The 17899-nt window shown below is 42.9% G+C and overlaps 1 protein-coding gene across 1 annotated transcript; it reads right to left on the reverse strand.

Annotated features, from left to right (window-relative positions):
- Nucleotides 1–387: 387 nt before the first annotated feature.
- Nucleotides 388–5479, reverse strand: SPAM1 (sperm adhesion molecule 1). Its single transcript, XM_009482002.2, has 3 exons — nt 4511–5479; nt 2905–2994; nt 388–1047 (listed from the first exon to the last, which is right to left on the reverse strand). Exons 1-3 carry the CDS (start codon nt 5477–5479, stop codon nt 388–390), a joined length of 1719 nt encoding a protein of 572 aa, XP_009480277.1.
- Between the last annotated feature and the right edge of the window lie 12420 nt (nt 5480–17899).

The following is a 17899-nucleotide window of genomic DNA, read 5'->3' on the forward strand; positions in this document are numbered from 1 at the left end:
AATGAAATCCAGGTTGAGATGTATTTAACTGGCTTAACTTGAAATATACAAAACAGCATTATCGACATTTTTTTTTTCCAAATATAACAGTTAAAAATGTAAACTGTAAAAAAATGTTCCTTACTCTGGATTATCCTTTCATATGGTAAAAATCAGTATATACATACCAGTGTATCTTTGGCACAAATAGTAGTTTATAGAACTAAACTGAAGAAATACATTCAAGCTGAAGTGTCACCTATGGAATAGAAAAGATTTCCTGATACAGATAAGACCACAGAGTTGCAGCTGGTTTATGCCTTTCAGGAATGATTTTTCTATATAAATAAAACCTTTAGAATTTCAAACACAGCCAGGGAAAATAATATTCTCACTTTTATGGGTCATTTATACTAAGGTTCTTGAAATTATAATTAAACAAAACAGATTAAACATCCTTGCCTTATAGGATGAAGAACCACTGAAAGTACGAGTATCATTTCCTTGTAAATTATATCCAGTGGCACCTGTGACAGTGTTATATTCTGCAGTTGTTATATTGAGCATATTATTTCTGAAGGTAGATTGAAAATCTTCTATTTCAGGATGTGTAGATAACGCCACCTTACTTTGAGAGGTAACTGAAAACACAGTTCTGTTAGACGGGATCTTCTCTTCAGGGGCTTCTATATTAGAAAGTGAATTTGAGGATATGTGAACACAAATATCTTCTGCAATGCAAGCATGGAGGTAATGGATATCATTTATATCAACTCTAGGTTCACAACTGTGCCCTGCATAACAGCGGCAATCAAATTTTTCTATGAATGTTTGCAGATCCTGAAACGCTGGTTGCCCTTGCAGAGTGTATTTTCCATCTTTTGTCATTTGAATGACGATATGCTCAGGGTTCAAGTGAAGATAGTCACTGGAATTCCATTTTTTCCGTGTGCAAGCACCAGAGTCTTGGCATAACACCTGGCTACAGATTCTGGCTGCCATCGTGACATTGATGAGGTATGGGGTCAAAGTCCTCCTAAGGTAGTTGTCCAGAGTCCTACAGGTGTTCTGTGAAAAAAGCATCATATCTGCAGTGTTTAGTATGGAAACCATTAAAATGCTGTCATTCTAATAACAGTACCATAGTGGATATCTGTGAATGTTTCTCCTGAGGTTTTGATAGTAGTTATAACTGGTTGTTGGAAGGAATTTTATCTGAGAAGTTGCTATATAGCTCAAGGATCACAGCAAATTTATGTTGGGTGGTTGCTGGAGATGTTATGAAAAGCACTTATATTAGAAAGCAGATGACTAAGCTAGATGACTAAGCTTTCCTTTATCTGTATGTTTCATGTAGTATTTTGAATCAGATGCATTTAAAGAAGTTACATGAAGGATCAAAGTTCCTTTTTATATGTCTTGAAAGGTTTGAAGGGATCTTGAAAAAAATCCCACTTCTTCAGCCTGAACAAATAATTTTTGTATCAAATCAACGCTGTAAGACTCTTCAATTTTCCCCTGACCTGAATAGCTAGACTGTAGGAGTAAGGAGCTTTCACAGCATTTTTGAATGGAAAGTATTTTGGGAGGATGGTGAAACAGAAAGTATGCTGAGAGAATTGATCACTCTAATTGATCACGAAATTGGCATATATTCTCTGTATGCTTAGCACAGTTTAATAACCAGAAGCTTTGCAAACTTTTTCTTTGTTTCTGACACTGTGTCTCCTTAGGGCATTTGCCTAATACCACACATAGACACAGCTAGTATTTATACCCATGGAGGTCACTTAAGTGAATCTGGGTTATATGTAGTTTTTTGTTTTTCTTTTAGGTATATATAAAAACCCTGCCTGAAAATTTTGGTTGATGCGATTCTTGCAGAAGTAAGGCTCACAATAATATTTCATTGCTGAAAGGTTACTGACTGTGATAGCTGTAAAAAAAAAAAGGTGCAATTAGTTCACAAATACATAGTCTGACTGGGCTGTGGAAAATTCTATTTGCTCATACAAATCTCAAAATTCAAGCAATAAAAGTTGTGGCTTCTCTATGTTCTGATATTGGGGTAATGGGCAAAAAGCCTTCAGGTGCAACTGATACGCTTTCTCAAAGGCAGGCACGTACAAAAAAGAGTCAAAGTGGGATGCTTTGGGGAATTTGACCCTTCCAGAGCTGGGGAGGTTTATTTGGCCATGCTTTCTGTGACAGGAGGCCCAGCAGTGCTGAAGAGTTTCAGTTCTTTACTCTTAGAAGACTTCAGAAGAGTCTTACTGTATAGTAGTTTATTATATCTAGCTTGCCTGGGTATGAATGAGCTAGTTTGAAATATTTATTTGAACATCCTTATAACAATATTTCTCAAACTATGTATTTGACCTTCCTAAAACAAATTGGATTTTTTTTTCCCCTTCTGACTCAGATCTTTCTTACAATGAAGTTAATCAAAGTACTACTTAAAACACACAGAACAGGCTAGAGGTGAAATTTCACAGACTGACTCCTCCTGGTGCTTTAAATATTATTGCTAAATGCACCACTTCTAAAAGCAGAAGGGTCTTTTAAAAATTGTTCTGGGCAAGCACAAGTAATTTTTTCTGTACCTCATGACTGGAATGTAATGAAGGTATAGGAATTCTTTTCTTAAATTAACTAAACAAGTGCTAACTTGCCTACAGTTATTGTAGTAGCTTGTCCAGTTACTCAGAGTCAACAGTGATATTTTAAAAAATAGAACTCTTATTCTGTGTAGTCAATGACAAGATTCATAAGCCTCAAATGTGTTTGTTTTTTAACCAGAGAAGACTGCTGGCAATATGGAGTCATCATTTTAAAAGTAGATATGATGTAAGTAATCATAATGCTTTATGTCCTTGTCACTTTATTGCTCTTTAAAAATGTCATATAATAATTAATCTGGCATACCTTATTTTGTGTTAAATTCATATCACCCCAGATCACAATTCCAGAAGCACCCAGTGCAGCAGATTCTCCAATGGTGTTTACCAGGTCATCCTGAGAGGAAATGTGCAAAGAATCATACTAATGTAAGTGAGCTATGACATACGGGCAAAAGGTATAATGCATATAGTAAATTACATATCCAAAATAACTACTTTGAAGACAGCAAGCAATTACACATGATGCAAATGTTCTGCCCTCAATTACACTATTTTATTCTGGGATTGGGTTGCATAGGTGATGCCAGAAAATGTTGCCAACTATATCCAATTTATATATGTCATCTGGTTAGAAAAACAAGGCTGTAAAACTGAGCCAGTGGTTAGGCATATGACACACACTCCTCCAACCATTTTAAGTTTTATTTTGCTGCATTGCCTCCTGGCTGCTCAGAATTCACAGTAACTGGTTTCAAACTGGTTTCAGTAATGCTGCCTGAAGCAGAGACTGGAAAGCACAGCCTTTTTTTTTTTTTTTTTTTAAAAAAAACTTAATTTCAGTTACCAGAAAGTAGTAAAGGAGAAAAGTAGCAAGAGAAAGAACTTTCACCAACAGGAATCTCTCTTCTCCAGAGAACATCTCTGGCCTCTTACAGAGATTGATTTGGGAAATCTGTTTCTGTTCAGTTCTCCTTTTAGGGTCAGCTATCAGGCCAGCCCTAACAAGATCTTAAAGCCCATCTGGGATGGAAAAGTACTATGGGTAGAAAAAGAACAAGGAAAAAACAACTTACTGTGGGGCACAACACATGATAAGGACGAATGTAAGGATTACAGGATTTAAATTATTAGCTAGGGGCCCAGCAGGGACCCTGGCAGCACCCCTTGCTCCCTGAAGGTATCCACAGAGCTGGCGGGCAATGCCTGGTGATGCTTTATCCAGTATGTGAGAGGACACCAGACACAATGCAGTCACCAGGACCACAACCTCTAACTTCCCCTACCTCATGGCCTGGATGACCAGGAAGAGATTCCCCAGATTGGTGGTATCTTTGATAGGGTAGGTGTATGTAAAAATGTTAAAGGAAGAATGTAGCTAGAACTTCAATAAGATGATTAGACCTTAATCAGAGTCTAACCTTGACTAACTCATGAGATGCTGAAGTACCATTTAGAAAGCTACTGGAGTACAACTAAGGACAGAATTTTCTCACTAGCTTGTAAACCCTTTTTTAAGGAAATGAAAGACTCCCTTTTATTGTTTCTTCTTATAACCTGAAAAGCAGACATTAGGCTAGCCCAGTTTTACTAATTCTCTTTGGAAGAGGTTACTCAAATTTCTTTCCTCTGACCTAATGTGCTAAATATGCTTTCTAGCTTTGTAATATTTTGCTACATGTGAGAACTACTCGGAGAATAAAACACCTTTTGATAAATATGATGAGGGAGGTTTGAAAATAGACCACTTAGTGTTCTGTTTGATTAAATTTCTTTGATGAATTAATTTATTTTTTTATACAAAATCTACACACTTTTTTTCCTGATACGAGTTAGCATATTTGCTAAATAAGTATGACCTGGTAATTTCTTTCCACTTAAATTTGAAATATTTAAGGTCTAGTGCCACTCACCTGGGAGAGATATTCCGTATAGACATCTGTGAATACTGGACGTGTATATACAAAAACAGGAAGAGGATGAGTGGAATTAGAGACATACGAAATTCTAATGGCTTCTTGAACTCTGTTGCGAACAAAGAGTTGGGCATTTCTGGAAGATCTTAAGGCTGTCTCTAGATAGACAGATGGATAAAGTGCTGTGCTTTCCTCCCACAACCAATTAAGCTCATTATTTCTTTCTATTTCAATATCTAAACAGGTTCCTGTATAATTATGTGGGTTTTGTTTGTAATCATAGTTATAACAGTCCGGATAAAGGTAGTATCCCCACAGACGATTTGGCTTCATTTCTATGCCCAGCTTTAAAGATTCCAACATAAGTGATTTTGCTGCAGCTTCAAATTCCATTTTAGCTATAGTCCTGGCTTTGGCTTCTGATAGACTGAGGTCTCTCTGCTGAACCAGTTCAATGGACTCCTGTCTATAAATGTCTTTTGATCCCCAGTTCCTTGTCCACACAGGTCTCCAGTTTTCCCAGTCAATGACAGCCAATCCAAACTGTTCATCTGAAGGAATATAGAACTGGATGTCCTCTTTGGCTTTCTTTAAATGATTCTTCAGCAGCGAGAGTTGGGGGAGTCCTCCATTGAACGCCTCTCCTGTGACTTCATTTTTGTAAGGATAGTAGCCAAGCCTGTCTGGATAGAAGAGAGTGATGTTTTGCCCAATGGACGTCTTCAGTGTGCTTCCAATGAGAGAAAAAAATTTCATGTCCAGCTGCACTCCAGTCCTTTCAGTACAAAGTTCTGTAGGAGCGTTCCAGATAGAAAGGAAAGGTGAATTAGAAACAAGTGGACGAGCTCTTATGTTCAGAGATGAGCAGCAAGAAACTAGAAGGGTGGCAAACACCATACCGGATGCTATAGGATATGTACAGGTAACACAGATACCAAAACTTTGTATTTGTCTTAGGGTTTCCATTGTAGCATGTGCAGTGACATTAGTTGCTTCTGATCAGACAAAAATTAAATGCTTTCTGGGTGTTCAGAAGATTGGTAGTTTGTCAAAAGCTCTACCATACAATATATTTCTTCAGATTAATACCTATTAAGCAATATTCCGCAGGTGTAAAATAGTGTCCTTTATATGAGGTGCTCTGTCATTTCAGACTGCAGGAAACCTTTCAACAACTTCTGAGACCTAATGCAGAAAAAGAAACAAATGCAGATAAAGTAAGAGACGATAAATATTTAATTCTAACCATGAAAGAGATACCATTTGTGATTTTGAATACATTGTAATCTTTGAATAAAATTCCCCTTTGAAGAAAAAGCACAATGTACAATCATAGAGGAAATAAACTCTCTCTATATAAAATTGTATATATATAAAACGCAGATATAAAACTGACAGTGGAATGGTATCCAGTGAGTCATGGATCAGAATGAGTATGCTTCCTGATTGTGCCAGTTACTGATGTCTGTAAACGTGCGCAGTCTCACAATGTCTTCTCTCAATCAACAGTAATCCATATGTAATATTTCTCACCTATCTCAAAATAAAATTCTATGTGTTAATTAACTAATTTTACAGAGCACTTAAGGGAAGGTACAAGATAACACAAAACCGGAACCTGGACTGTTGTACACATGCAGGAAAACAATCCATGTACGCTCATTTAACTCAGTGAGGTATCCAAAATACTATAGGCGCTTTATCTTCTGTCCAGAGCTCTTTTAAACAGGCTCAAAAGCTGTGTATCATCTTGGTATATGGCCATCTATATGTTGCTTGAGGCCATTTGAGATCTACAGATTAAGTGACCCCAAGACCAAGTCTGCCCAGGAGTGTAATTCATTAGGGAAAGTGAGGTTGTCCATACGCCCCGAGTGAGCAATCTCACTTTTATTCAAGAACATAACAGTAGTGGTGGTAGTCTTGGTGCAGTCAGCAACTTTTACATAGTAGCCCAGTATCTAAAGCATTCCTCTGTGCAGTAACTCACCTGAATCCACTTTCCTCCTGATTTTGAAATGGTTCAAACCTGGATCTGTCACTTTCCATAGAGACCTCATGATGAGGCCATAGAGTATCTAAGGAGTATGTAAGAGTGTGCATGAAAATACAGGAGTCACCATGAAGTGGGCCACAGAGTGGTTGGAAATAAAGAAATCTCTGGGGACAGATTAAAAAAAAAAAAACAAAACAAGATTTTGGTTTGCATTTACTGAATTCAGCTAGGAGTAGAAACTGCAAATCTCTGGTCCCTACAATCTTGAATTATTTCTCTCCCTCTGTTTGTCTTTTCTGTGACTACTTAGTGTAAAATTTATAAGCAGTATGGGCACAGCACTGTAGATCTCTCTTACCCCAACAGTGCATACAGACAACAGGTTGTACTTATTATCCATTTGCATTTTTTTCATCATCCCTCTGGCTACATGATTTTTCTGTAATTTGTTTCAATAAAACAGCAGAATGCCTCCATCCATCAAATTGTTGCATACCCAAAAAAGCTTGACAGTATGAGAGGTTGATGGAGACTTGAACCTTCCTAAATCCAGCCTCAAGCCAGGTTCACAGCAGAGATTGTTGTAGTAGTAGTACAATGAGATTCCCTGTGTGTTCATTGAGTTTCATCACATCTGAATCTACTGAAAACTCCAGATTTGCTTTGATTGTGGGAGAAAAGCATGTGTGAAAGGGAAGGCAGAAAAGTGTGACTGATAACATAGCAGCATAGCTTCTGCCAGAATGGTGAAATCTAGGCCTTTGGGGGACCAAAACAATGAACAAACCTATGTCAACAAATGGACTAGATCCTGCCTCTGGTCACAGACATAATACTGTCTAGAGATGATTCTGGGATTCTTCATTTGAGAGTAGCTTGCCTATTCTGAGAAGTAGGAGGAAATCAAGGACAAACATGTCCTGGTTTCGGCTGGGATAGAGTTAATTTTCTTCCTAGCAGCAGGCATAGTGCTGTGTTTTGGATTTAGTAGGAGAAGAATGTTGATAACAGGCTGATGTTTTTAGTTGTTGCTGAGTACTGCTTATGCTAGTCAAGGACTTTTTCAGCTTCCCATGCTCTGCCAGGCGCACAAGAAACTGGGAGGGGGCACAGCCAGAATAGTTGATCCAAACTGACCAAAGGGCTATTCCATACCATATGACGTCATGCTCAGTATATAAACTGGGGGGGGTTGGCCGGGGAGCAGCGATCGCTGCTCGGGAACTGTCTGGGTATCGGTCGGCGGGTGGTGAGCAATTGCATTGTGCATCACTTGTTTCGTGTATCATTATTATTATTATCATTATTATACTGTTACTATTAGCATTACTATTTTACTTTATTTCAATTATTAAACTGTTCTTATCTCAGCCCAGGAGTGTTTCTCACTCTTACTCCTCCAATTCTCTCCCCCATCCCATCGGGGTAGGGGGAGTGAGCGAGCGGCTGCGTGGTGCTTAGTTGCTGGCTGGGGCTAAACCACGACAGTCCTTTTTGGCGCCCGAACAGGGACTTGAGATAACAACAGATTAATCAGAGTGTATTAAGGAGTCTGTTAACAGTTGCCGGTCACGATATTAGTTCTTCTGATCTGCACCATGTTCTTTTTTTTGCAGCACGCGTTAAAGCTTGCTGTCAGTTTGTGTAGTGTGCTATGCTCTGCAGTGATTCATGATCTTTTGCTTGGGAGGCTCCTTATCAAAGCCCTGACCTTGAGCATTCTTTGGTATTTGGGTTTCATACAGAAGTCACTACTGTACTTCGGGTACTACCTCATAGAGAGAGTTAGCAATTATACTTCTTACTCTGAGAGGCTTGTTGTGGAGGAAATACAGAATGGCACCTTTGCTGCTTTCTTCTATGATGTTTCCTCCTTCATTACAACAACTTTCCTGTATCTTGAACACCCCTGGGCAGTTAAGATACTTCTATTGATAATTCTTGGGAATGTTGTTTCCATTTTGATAAAGGTCAGTAAGCAGTTTAAAAATACCATCCAGAGATCTACCCCAAGGCTGGATAGTTATGAGTGGCAGGGTGTGTGGGATCGTATGCGCAAGTACCTAGGGCAGTGGGGACCTCCAGTGTTTTGGAACTTCACCCCTGAACAAGTGCAGAATCCTGAAGAATTAGTAAAGTATTTGGAAGAAGTATGTTGTCACCCTGGTAGCTCCAGAGAGACACAAATCATTGCAACATGCTGGGGACTGGCCCATGCCTATCGAGCCGTGGTCAACGCTAATCAGTACCCTCAAAAGAAAGAGAAGGTCTCTGGATCTGATGACAAAACAACAAGCACTGTGGCTACTCAAACCCCCACTACAGGCCCTGCGGCTACTCCAACCCCCACTACAGGCCTTGCAGCTACTCAAACCCCTGCCCCAGGCACTGTGGCTACTCCAGCCACAGCTATGAGCACTGCGGCTACTCAAACCCCAGTGACAGACACTGTGGCTAAACCAGAGAACCAACCTGCGCCGGTATCAGTTGCCCCTATACAGAAGAAAAAATACACGAGGAAATCAGTTCGTTTAGTAAGGGATGAAGATGAACCAGGGCCATCACGAGAACCAGAGGAGGAAGAACCCATAAATGAGATGGTGACCACCCGATCCCTATCCCTGAGTGAGCTGCGAGATATGCGAAAAGATTTTGGTCGTCATCCAGGCGAGCACATCATCACCTGGCTGCTCCGATGCTGGGATAACGGGGCCAGTAGCCTGGATTTAGAGGGTAGGGAAGCCAAGCAGCTGGGATCCCTTTCCAGGGAAGGGGGCATTGACAAAGCAATTGGAAAAGGGGCAAAACCGCTCAGCCTCTGGAGGCGACTTCTGTCAAGCGTGAAGGAAAGGTATCCCTTCAAGGAGGATGTTTTATACCGCCCAAGCAAATGGACCACCGTAGAGAAAGGTATCCAGTACCTGAGGGAATTAGGCGTGCTGGAGGTGATTTACAGTGACCTGAATGATGAGCGGTTAACCAAAGACCCAGATGAAGTCAGGTGCACACAATCCATGTGGCGGAAGGTGGTACGGAGCGCACCAGCATCGTATTCCAACTCGTTGGCAATACTAGCCTGGAAAGACGACGAGGCACCAACGGTGGATGAAGTGGCTAGACAACTCCGGGACTACGAAGAAAAGCTCTCTTCCTCCCTACGGGCCTGTGTCTCGGCTGTGGAAAAACTGTCTGAAAAAATATGCCAAGAGTTCCAACAACTCAGAGAGGATCTGTCCTACTCCCCACCTGCACGGACCAGTGTCTCAGCCATTAGGAGTCAACGTCCCTATGCTCAAGAGAGAGGATATAGAGGATACACACCACGGGGCATCCTGTGGTTTTACCTGCGTGATTATGGAGAGGACATGAGAAAGTGGGATGGAAAACCCACCTCAACCTTAGAGGCACGGGTGCGTGAATTGCAAGGAAAAACTATTAGAAAAGGCGGTTCTCCCAGGAAAATTGCAGCTCCAGTTTCCAGTGAGCAGTTCCCGAGACAGAGTAAGAGGGCTAATTTTACTTCCGACCTTGATCAGGGAACTTTTGATTCACATTTACAGGAAGTGAACAACGAATACTGTGACCAGTGTTAGAGGGGCCCTGCCTCCAGCCAGGTGGAGGAAAGGGACAACCGGGTTTACTGGACTGTGTGGATTCGATGGCCTGGAACGTCAGACCCACAGGAGTATAAGGCTCTAGTGGACACTGGTGCACAGTGCACGCTAATGCCATCAAACTATAGAGGGGCAGAACCCATTTGTATTTCTGGAGTGACAGGGGGATCCCAACAGCTAACTGTACTGGAAGCTGAAGTGAGCCTAACTGGGAATGAGTGGCAAAAGCACCCCATTGTGACTGGCCCAGATGCTCCGTGCATCCTTGGCATAGACTACCTCAGGAGAGGGTATTTCAAGGACCCAAAAGGGTACCGGTGGGCTTTTGGTATAGCTGCTTTGGAGACAGAGGAAATTAAACAGTTGTCCACCTTGCCCGGTCTCTCAGAGGACCCTTCGATTGTAGGGTTGCTGAAGGTTGAGGAACAACAGGTGCCGATTGCTACCACAACTGTGCACAGGCGGCAATATCGCACCAACCGAGACTCCCTGATTCCCATCCATAACCTGATTCGTCGACTGGAGAGCCAGGGAGTGATCAGCAAGACTCGCTCACCCTTTAACAGTCCCATATGGCCAGTGCGAAAGTCTAATGGGGAGTGGAGACTAACAGTGGACTATCGTGGCCTGAACGAAGTTACACCGCCGCTGAGTGCTGCCGTGCCAGACATGCTAGAACTTCAATATGAACTGGAGTCAAAGGCAGCTAAGTGGTATGCCACAATTGATATTGCTAATGCATTTTTCTCCATCCCTTTGGCAGCAGAGTGCAGACCCCAGTTTGCTTTTACCTGGAGGGGTGTTCAGTACACCTGGAACCGACTGCCCCAGGGGTGGAAGCACAGCCCCACCATTTGCCATGGACTGATCCAGACAGCACTGGAACAGGGTGAAGCTCCAGAACATCTGCAGTACATTGATGACATCATTGTGTGGGGCAATACAGCAGAAGAAGTTTTTGAGAAGGGAAAGAAAATAGTCCAAATCCTTCTGAAGGCTGGTTTTGCCATAAAACAGAGTAAGGTCAAGGGGCCTGCACAGGAGATCCAGTTTTTAGGAATAAAATGGCAAGATGGACGTCGTCAGATCCCAATGGATGTGATCAACAAAATAACAGCTATGTCCCCACCAACTAGCAAAAAGGAAACACAAGCTTTCTTAGGCGTTGTGGGGTTTTGGAGAATGCATATTCCAAATTACAGCCAGATCGTAAGCCCTCTCTATCAAGTGACCCGGAAGAAGAACGAATTCAAATGGGGCCCTGAGCAACAACAAGCCTTTGAACAAATTAAACGTGAGATAGTTCATGCAGTAGCCCTTGGGCCAGTCCGGGCAGGGCAGGATATTAAAAATGTGCTCTACACCGCAGCCGGGGAGAATGGCCCTACCTGGAGCCTCTGGCAGAAAGCACCAGGGGAGACTCGAGGTCGACCCCTAGGGTTTTGGAGTCGGGGATACAGAGGATCCGAAGCCCGCTACACTCCAACTGAGAAAGAGATACTGGCAGCATATGAAGGGGTTCGAGCTGCTTCAGAAGTGGTTGGTACTGAAGCACAGCTCCTGCTGGCACCCCGACTGCCAGTGTTGGGCTGGATGTTCAAAGGGAGGGTCCCCTCTACACATCATGCAACTGATGCTACATGGAGTAAGTGGGTTGCATTGATCACACAACGGGCTCGAATAGGAAACCCCAGTCGCCCAGGAATCTTGGAAGTGATCATGGACTGGCCAGAAGGAAAAAACATTAGAATATCACCAGAGGAGGAGGTGACACGTGCTGAAGAGGCCCCACTGTATAATAAATTGCCAGAAAATGAAAAGCAATATGCCCTGTTCACTGATGGGTCCTGTCGTCTCGTGGGAAAGCATCAGAGGTGGAAAGCTGCTGTATGGAGTCCTATACGACAAGTCGCAGAAACTGCTGAAGGAGAAGGGGAGTCGAGTCAGTTTGCAGAGGTGAAAGCCATTCAGCTGGCTTTAGATATTGCTGAAAGAGAAAAGTGGCCAGTCCTTTATCTCTATACTGACTCATGGATGGTGGCAAATGCCCTGTGGGGGTGGCTGCAGCAATGGAAGCAGAGCAACTGGCAGCGCAGAGGCAAACCAATCTGGGCTGCCACATTGTGGCAAGATATTGCTGCCCGGGTAGAGAACTTGGTTGTAAAAGTTCGTCATGTAGATGCTCATGTACCTAAGAGTCGGGCCACTGAAGAACATCAAAACAACCAGCAAGTAGATCAGGCTGCTAAGATTGAAGTGGCTCAGGTGGATTTGGACTGGCAACATAAGGGTGAATTATTTATAGCTCGGTGGGCCCATGATGCCTCAGGCCATCAAGGAAGGGATGCAACGTATAAATGGGCTCGTGATCGAGGGGTGGACTTAACTATGGACAGTATTGCACAGGTTATTCATGAGTGTGAAACATGCGCTGCAATCAAGCAAGCCAAGCAGTTCAAGCCCCTTGGGTATAGTGAACGATGGCTAAAATATAAATATGGGGAGGCCTGGCAGATTGATTACATCACGCTCCCACAGACCCGCCAGGGCAAGCGCTATGTGCTCACCATGGTGGAAGCAACCACTGGATGGCTGGAAACATATCCCGTGCCCCATGCCACCGCCCGGAACACCATCCTGGGCCTTGAAAAGCAAGTCCTGTGGCGACATGGCACCCCAGAAAGAATTGAGTCAGACAACGGGACTCATTTCCGAAACAACCTCATAGACACCTGGGCCAAAGAGCACGGCATTGAGTGGGTGTATCACATCCCTTACCATGCACCAGCCTCCGGGAAAATTGAGCGATACAATGGATTGTTAAAGACTACCCTGAGAGCAATGGGTGGTGGGACGTTTAAACATTGGGATACGCATTTAGCAAAAGCCACCTGGTTAGTCAACACCAGGGGATCTGCCAATCGAGCTGTTGGCTGGGGCTAAACCACGACAAACAGAAAAGTTGTACTGAAGGAGATCTCTAGGAGTCGAGTTTCCCGGAGGAGGGGTTTTGCATTACAGGGCTCTTCCAAAAATGCCAGAACCCAGATACTTAGCTTCCCAGATTAGCAAGTCTGTTTAGCAGACCCCACTTTGTTTCTTCCTCATCCATCCCTTCGGACACCAACAGGCGGTAGGGATATTTTCCCTTTTATTCTTTTTCATTCTTTTTCTTCCTGGGCATTCTGCCAGCTTTTGATCATAGTGTCAATGGAGAAGCACAGAGCTCCTGGCCATTCCTTGTGCCAGGTCCCCAGCCGAGCTGAGGAGGGAAGAACAGCTAATTCAGTTTCCTTTCCTTGGCTTAGAGGCACCAGCTCACATGAATGAAACTGGCTACTCGGAGACACAAGCATGCATAGCTGAAAGACTGGCAAACAAGCACCAATAGCAAGGATTCGTGAAAGGGGGTTTGGCAGCAGAGGAAGAATTTTTTTTCAAAACGGAAGCTTATAGTCCTGGAGTAGGAAATGCAAGTAAAAGGAGAAGAAAATACAACCATGCAGTATCAGATATCCCTTCAGAACTTATCTGCAGGTATGTAAAAGACAGGTAAGGAAGGGAAGTAAAATGTAGCATAGGTGGTGAGGTGCAACATACAGCAGAGCTAGAACTGCAACAGCTTCCTCCCACCAGCCCTGACAGCACCTCTGTCTCCTCAGTCACACTGCCCCCGAGCCCCTAGAGCCCAGTTTCTGACCATAAGTCAAGGAACTTAAAGCAAATTCTTCATTCTCTACCAGGAATGCCATCAGCACCTCTATTCCACAGACCAGCACAAACTTTCAGCTAGGATTTTGGCCTTGTCATCCTTATTCCCTCAACATATTAATACAAGTTGCTTTTGCGCCACACTTGAGTGTCCAAAGTGTTATGCACATATCTGCGAAGAGTTCCCCGTGGCCTTTCACAAATAGCTGAGCTCTGGTCAAACGTAGTTCTGCAGTTCTTGGTTTGGTTTAGCTTTTTTGGTTTGGGTCCATCCCCCCCCGCCTTCCCCCTTTACAGTAAAGATTTTTACTCTTTCTTCAATGGACAAGTTCTCATCAACATTTTGGAAGAAATGGAAACCAATGGTTTGAAGGCTGAACTACCAGTCAGAATGGCCAAGAGCTGTAAAGGAAAAGTGAAACTGCACATACCTGAGATCCTAGGATCAAGAGGTGTCTATGATGACTGCTTATTGTTTTCATATTAATTAAAAAAAAAAGTTGGATCCTCTTTCCTGATCAAGCTCTTTGGTTCTCTTGAGATGATGAACAAGCACAGTAGACAGGAGTGGTCACGGTTCTGTTTTGGATTCCCTCACCTAGCCTTCAATGGTCCATTTCACTTTTATCTTACAAAAGCCTTATCAATCACAGGAGGCAAACAAGTTCTTGTTAAAGAAGCAGCAGTTGGACTGAAGTCTAAACATCCATACAGATATTTCACCATTTCACAGTTGCTGATGTGGTAACTAAAGAAACCCTGACAAGAAGCAGTTTTATAAGCTAGACTTAGATATAGATCTGATCACCAGGAACGAAGGTATGCTCTGTTTGTTGAAATTGCTCCAAGAGCAACACCTCATTTGCATGGCATCTGCTTGGTGAGACTTGTAGAAAACCAGACTTCATGCACTTCCCCCAGCTGCCCAGAGATGACAGCTCTGTTTGTTGAAATTGCTCCAAGAGCAATACCTCATTTGCATGGCATCTGCTTGATGAGACTTGTAGAAAATAGACTTCATGCACTTCCTCCAGCTGCCCAGAGATGACAGCAGGAAAAAGCCATCTCTCCTCTGAGCGAAACAATCTCAGCTCTCTCAGCCTCTCCTCATATGACAAATGCTATAATCCCTTATTCACCTTTGTAGCAATTTGCTGGACTTGCTGCAGTACATCCATTTCTTTCTTGTACTTGGGAGCCCAGGGGCGGATACAGCACTCCAGGTGTGGCATCACCAATGCTAAATAGAGAGGAATAAACACATTCCTTGACTTGTTGGTGATGGATACCCTTGTTAATGCCACCCAGGAGGCTGTTGGTCTTTGTTGCTGCAACGACACATTGCTCACTCTAGTCAACTTGGTGTCCACCACGACTTCCTAGAGCCTCTTCTGCAACTGCTTTCCAGACAGTTGGCCCACAGGCCTGGGCTGGTGCATGGGGTTGTTCCTCTCCAGGTGCAGGACTTCACATTTGCTTTTGTTGAACTTCATGAGGTTCCTGTCAGCCTGTTTCTCCAGCCTGTGGAGGTCCCTCTAAATGGCAGCATGATCCTCAGGCATATCAGCTACTCCTCCCAAGTTTTCATTGTTTGCAAACTTGCCAAGGGTTGTTCAGATAATTAATCTAGATGTTAAATAGTATTGGAGCCAGTATGAACCCTTAGTGTACATCACTAGGAACAGGCTTCCAGTTGGACTTTGACGGGCCTCCAGCTGGACTTCCTGGCACTGATCACAACCCTTTGAGCCTGGCAGTTCAGCCAATTTTCAGTTTCAGTGTCCATTTATCTAGCTTGTACTTAATCAGTGAGAATGTTATGAGAGACAGTGTTGAAAGCCTTGCTAAAAAATCAAGATCAACAATACCCACTGCTCTCCCCTTGTCCACCAAGCCATTCATCTCTTTGTAGAAGGCTGTCAGGTTGGGTAGGCATGATTTCCTCTTTGTTAACCCATGCTGACTACTTCCAATCACATTCTTGTCCTTAATGTTTGGAAATGTTTTCCAGAATTGTTTGCTCTGTCAGCCTCTCAGGGATTGAGGTGAGGCTCAGCTGACCAGCCTGTAGTTCCTTGGATCCTCCTTTTTTTGCCTTTAAGATCAGAGTGACATTTGCTTTCTTCCAGTCCTCAGAACCCTCCCGCAATCAACATGACCTTTCAAAGATTATCAGGAGTGGCCTTACAATGACATCAGCCAGCTTCTTCATCACATACAGCTCCTCATGCGCACATACCATCGTGCCCCATAGACTTGTATATGTCCAGTTTGTTTAAATGTTGCCTAACCTGATCCTCATCCACTGAAGGTAAACCTTCCTCCAGTCTTTCCCATGGGTCTAAGGAGCCTGGGATCCCAAAAGACCAGTCTTTCCAGTAAGACCGAGGTGAAAAAGCCATTGAGTACCTCTGCCTCTTCCATGTCCTTTGCCACTAGATCTCCTGCCCCATTCAGCACTGGGCCCACATTTTCCCTGGTCTGCTGATGATAGACCTGTAGAAGCTCTTCATGTTGCCCTTCACATCTCTTGCCCGATTCAACTCCAGGTGGGCTTAGACTTCATTAAGCCCATCCTTACACACTCAGACAGCATCTCTGTATTCCTGCCAGTTCACTCGTCCCTGCTTCCACCTCATGTGTGCTTCCTTTTTATGTCCGAGTTTTGTCAGGAGCTCCTCCTGCCTTTGCTTGATTTCCTGCATGTGGAGATGGACTGCTTTTGAGCTTGGAAAAGGGGATTCTTGAAAATCAACCAGCTCCTGGAACCCTCTTCTCTCCAGGGCAGTCTCCTATGGGATTCTTCCAAGCTGATCCCTGAAGACACCAAAGTGTGCTCTCCTGAAGTCAGTGGTTGTGATCCTGCCATTTGCCTTGTTCTCTCTTTTCAGGATCCTGAACTCCACCATCTCATAGTCACTGCAGCCAAGACTGCCCGAAGCCGTCACCTTCTCTGTTTGTAACTATGATGTCCAACAGAGCACCTCCCCTTGCTGGCTTCTACATTATCCAAAGTGACATTTCCTGAGATGGTACAGACTGAGACTTCCAAGACAAACCAAGAGAATTCCATACAGAAATTGTGGGGGAAAATATTTTCCACTTATGCAAATGTGCTTATTAAAATGAACTAAAATTATCATACGTAAAGAGCTGAGATACAGTGACATCTGCTAGGACAGTGATCCTTTATGTAATTGGTTTTGTCATAACAAAATGTGATCACCTCGGAAAGGAGTTGTAGCAGTAGTTCAGCTTTCACTATGCCTCTGGCTCTGGTTATGAAAGATTTCTTGCCTCCATCGAAGTCAGAAAACTACAGGACACAAATTTTATTCTTTGTAAGCTTTTTTTATAAGTGGATTTCAGTAATAGGCTGATTTGATATAGAAAAGAGGAAAACATTGTTTTGAATATTGTATTTACTGGTTTAGTTAGAACTAATTTATTATTGGTTAATCTTGAAAAGTTTGGTTTAACTATTGTTGGAAAATGGTTCTCCTCCAAAGCTTGCTGTAATGTACTCTGCTGGGTATAAGTTAATAGATTATTTTACTTGATAGTTTCAGTTAAAAGGATTGCCTTTGGCCCAGCCTAGCAATGACAGCTCTGATAAATGTTACTCTTTTCAATCTCCTTGAATGTTGGTCTAAGTGAGCTGAGTCATAAAGCTGCCCTTGTCTTTGTCAAAAAGTCAATATCTTTACAATATATTAACGCTAATTGCTCTGGGGCTACCTGACTAGAAGTACATACTGATGGATCTAAATGCCCTTAGTCTAGGGAAATAGCTTATGCTTTACATTTTCCTGAATTTGGCATTTGTAAAGGTTACATATTAGAGGAAATCGTATTAATTTTCTTGATTTAATTATTTCACCATTTTTCACAGCATAAACTGGACTGCAGAGCCATATGTGATTGAAAATGCAGGTATGCTCCCATATTTTGGTAGCTGCACAGTCATAGATCTGGGCCATGCCACCGTGACCCTGAAAAAAAATGCCCCACTTGGCCAAAGACAGTTAGAAAATAAAAGAGATAGGAGTACTATACATAATGCTT

This window comes from Pelecanus crispus, chromosome 1 (genome assembly GCF_030463565.1).
Source record: "Pelecanus crispus isolate bPelCri1 chromosome 1, bPelCri1.pri, whole genome shotgun sequence".
Classification (NCBI taxonomy): domain Eukaryota; kingdom Metazoa; phylum Chordata; class Aves; order Pelecaniformes; family Pelecanidae; genus Pelecanus; species Pelecanus crispus.